Here is a 4,323-nt window from a genome sequence, read left to right on the forward strand (position 1 = left end):
TCCGAGTGATGTTACCCTAGAAGTGTTGCTGTGCCTTACACCTTGTAACCTCGTACCCCCAGCTAAGGTTTGTTCGTCGCCTTAATGAACACAGGTGTGGCCACCCCCTCCCTGTTTCTGAAAAAAGAAACAACTTTGGGCTCCCTGCTAGAGGGCCAAGCTTACCTTCGAGGCAAGGAAATACCAGTAGGTGACGTTATTAAGGCCTGATTGCAATACCCAAATTTCTGGAGCAGTGGTGAATACGTACACGTTAGGACATTTAAACTAGACTATATTTTTTTACTAGAAGGGTGTTTTGATAGGGTTTTAGAGCATCAAAAAAAAAAAAAAAAACTCCATTTTCTGGGGAAAACACCAGTAATCTTGCACTTTGAGTAGAGTTTTCCCCCTATAATCATCGGGCTTCAAAGTTTTACATAACTGGGAAAGTCTTTCTCGAAGGGATTTGATCCTCTCTGCTCAAGTGAAGAGACAAAGCATGCAGCATCGCATGGTGGCCGTGAAGCATTGATTAGGCATTAAGATCTCAGGATTGCATAAGTAGAGTCCTGCCCGTTATTACCCCGATATGGTTTTAAAAAGAAGGGCTTCATTCGGTTATATAAGCAATTACACCCAGAAGAGGAAACCAACCCTCGATCCGGCAAGGAATATAGGTTAGGATTTCAATCTAAAGGGCCCTTTGTGCTATGAATCAAATAGGAACCGCGAGCAAATAAAATACCTTTCAGTAGTATTAATACAGTCACATGGATCGTAAATGTATGAATGTGATGGATCAAAAAATCTATAATTCCTAATAAAATAGGTAGCAAAGTTACTTTGCTGTTTACTACTACTAACTCACCACCTCCTCAAGATGTGGGTGTAGAATCCATGAAATGCAATATCATATGCCACTTTTGAAAAAAAAGATCACCATGAAGCTGAAAATTTTGAAAATTATCATTATAAAAAAATATGCTAGACAAATATAAATATTTTTTTTTCAAAATGTACCACGCACGGACTCTCTTTTTATTCATAATAATTAAATTTCTTTATTTCCTGCAAGAATAACAATTAACGATTTGAAAACTTGCTTCTTTCGTTACAATCAAACGATCAATTTTTTATAACATTTGCATCCTTAATTAATTCTTTCAAATTAAGAGAATTGGTTCAATGGAATAGACCTAACTCATCTTATCAATAAAACAAAGAATGGAGATCCCAGACTTTTGTGCTGAGATCATTTATTTATTCTCCATTTAAGGAATATAAGAAATTTCCAAATTCAGTGGCGGTCCTTCTTTCATCTCGTCATCTCTGCAGCAAGAGTAGTGGGCTAGCTAAGGCTAGCTATCATGTGGGATTGTTGGGAAATGATACTTGCCATGGAGGGGCTTTCTGAAAATATGATCTCATAGCCATCTCTGAAGTTATCCATCCCTTGAGCCAGCATTTGCCAGAACAGCCCTCCCGTGCATGGCCCCCCGGCTCTGGCTGAGTTGTAGATCATGTTGTACACTGCCCAGTAGAAGGAATCCCGCTCGGTCTTCCTGCCAAATTCTGTGATCATGAGTGGTTTCCCAAGTGTTGCACCAGCATCGTCAATGTGGGATTGGATCCAACTCCGGAGGAATGCCATTTGAGCGTCATCAGAGCCTGAAATCCTGTGGGAAAAAAAAAAAAAAAGTGTCAACGAATACCAGTGTCTTGTGAATAGAAATGGATTATCTGTGCGAATAATATGCAGCTGGTGTAATTTATAATTTGCCAATTATACTGATCTTCACTCCCCTTAAATTAGAATATATGGTACGTGTCAAACTTTATGTTTAAGAAGTTAATGATCAGAGACTCAGCTTACCATTGATCAGGGTAGGCATGAATGGTAGCAAAGTCAATTTCAGAGATTTTGTTGTTGGAGATGTAATCGGTGCCGACCTCATAGCCCGGGTTAAATTGCTTTCTTTCAGGCACTGATTCCCCATAGAATCCTTCTAACCCAACTTCAAGCATGTGGTTGCCATCTATTGATTTAACATAAACAGCCATCTCTGCGATCCAGTTCTGTATGGTAACAATTAAAAATGTCAAGAGGATCTGTACGTGGACCAACTTTAGCTGAGTTTGTTCTCCATGAAGTGGCGATCTAGCTAGCATTAAAATCCTCCTAGTGGAAACACCTCCATATTTCTTGAAGAAAAAAATCGAGGATTGAGTAGAAAGATACCAAGAAATATGGTAGTTGGGTTGGAGATAAATATTAATAATTCAGTAGGAAAGAGATGAGTGAATATTGTTCTATATGGATCGACCTGCACTGTTTTGCCAGAGAGATCGCCGTCGCATCGTGGTTCGTTTATAAGCTCCCATGCAAGGATTGTGGGATCATCTTTGTATGCCACTCCTGTCATCGTGTTGGTCCTCGTGAGGACCGTCTGGATCAAAGCAAGACATGAAGTACAGTGATGTTACTCGAAGTAGCTAGCTAGCTTCTACTTGCGTACGTGGCAAAAGAAAAAGGAAACACTGTAAGTTTGGTCACAGCAAGAAGGGATCAGTCATGTATTCACCTTGACATGGTTCTTGTAGTATCCCTTGACAACTTCGTGCCAGTAGAAGTCATTATCCCAGTGGACATCCGCTCCCCTTTCCTTCGCCCACTGAACATACTGCTTCCTGCCCCCAAAGTCGGCATAGTTATTCACCAGACTCAGTATCAGAAACACTCCATGCTTCTTGGCCTCAGAGATGACAAAGTCCAGGCCCTGCAAACCAAAAGGAAAAAAAAAAAAGAACTTATTTCAACAAAAATATAGAGCCTAACAAATAAAACAAAAAGGACCCATGCAGGTGTTCTGAAATCATCAAATGCGAGCATTTTCTCGTGGAATCTGGACTATAAGCTATAAAGCATGCTTTTAAACACCGCAGGATGTAACGGATTTAATGACAGGCTTTCTGCTTGGTGTCTACTCTCAAAATTTGTTCCAAATTATACATTTTCTGAGACAAAGCTAATTATACAAGTGGGGCTACCATCACCTTCATGGTTGGTGTGTACGTAGGAGGAGAATCTACTCTATTACGTAGCATATATAATCTCGTCGAACCAAGTGTTTTTTTGACTTGCTTAACTAAGAAAGAAGTTTAAACCCGGCTACCATGATGCACGGGTTATTATATATATACCTGGAACATGTTCTCATTGTAATAGCCGGGAGAGTACTGCAGCGGATTGCTCCCACCATCGCTGAAGGCCCAGGTCCTTACCACACTCATTCCATAATCGGAAGCTTGTTGTAGGACAGATGACACCTTATATCTCTGTGTCGGGTCCGATGCCATCAACATCAGCCAATATGCGTTGAACCCATTGGAGTAGAACGGGCGCCCATCCAAAACAAAATGGGTTCCGCTTGTCCTCACAAAACCAGAGCCAACATAAGCACCACCACCTTGGAGTACAAAGAGGGCCAAGAGACCAAGGCTGAAAAGGACTCTCTTTGCCACCATCTTTGAACTACAAGATGAGATATAATATAACAACAGGGATCGTGGAAAGGGAGGAGAGGGTACTCAGAAAGCCCAAATGTTTGAGCCTGTGATGGTGGAGAGCTGTCATGGTTGGGGGTTTATATAGAACTCAGACGAGTGCAAGAGGACAAGGGATACTCCTTGCGTCGCTGCAAAGATCTGGTGCAACTTGGATAACCGTATGGCCAACCAATAAAGGAATACTATAATCTCAAGCAAACTAATACATATCAGATGCGTATATGAGAAAGCAATTTATAGAAAATTAACTTCCTAAGAGTTTGAGTGTACGTAGTTATGGGATTATTCTAGTTATGCATGGTGAGGCCGTTGGATACGATGAGGTTGCCTACATCGTCACGTACCGTTATCACCATGGAAAGGGGTAACTACGGAGAGCCCACTTTCGTTTTCATGGTCGTTACCTGACCTTTTTCTTCAGCTTTTACATTAAATATGGTAATGGCAGTAACAGTGTCCGCAGAAGTTTCAGTCACGGATAGATAAAGATCCTTAGAATCCGTTGAGATGGGCAGCCCTTGTTCTCTTCCCAAAACCAATTTGTCCGTTACCTTTTTTTTTTTTCCTTTTTGCTTTCTTTTTGCATCTGCCAACCTTTTTTTTTTTTTTTTGTTTTCTTTTTGCATCTGACAAGAAAAACAACTTGTTATTTCCATGGATAAATCTGAACCGTCCGACCATGGGGTAAAGTGTAAAAGATTAAGAAAAGTGGATTGCTTGAACAATAATGTCAATTTTATGAAGCTTTATTCTGGTATAAAGAATATGTACACG

The 4,323-nt window shown here is 40.5% G+C and overlaps 1 protein-coding gene across 1 annotated transcript; it reads right to left on the reverse strand.

The window, feature by feature from the left end:
- Nucleotides 1-1,028: 1,028 nt before the first annotated feature.
- Nucleotides 1,029-3,586, reverse strand: LOC105037597 (mannan endo-1,4-beta-mannosidase 1). The gene is made up of 5 exons (XM_010913238.3): nt 3,184-3,586; nt 2,565-2,759; nt 2,307-2,429; nt 1,856-2,058; nt 1,029-1,658 (listed from the first exon to the last, which is right to left on the reverse strand). Exons 1-5 carry the CDS (start codon nt 3,505-3,507, stop codon nt 1,331-1,333), a joined length of 1,173 nt encoding a protein of 390 aa, XP_010911540.2. The 5' UTR covers nt 3,508-3,586; the 3' UTR covers nt 1,029-1,330.
- Between the last annotated feature and the right edge of the window lie 737 nt (nt 3,587-4,323).

Source organism: Elaeis guineensis, chromosome 13 (assembly GCF_000442705.2).
Source record: "Elaeis guineensis isolate ETL-2024a chromosome 13, EG11, whole genome shotgun sequence".
Taxonomy (NCBI): Eukaryota; Viridiplantae; Streptophyta; class Magnoliopsida; order Arecales; family Arecaceae; genus Elaeis; species Elaeis guineensis.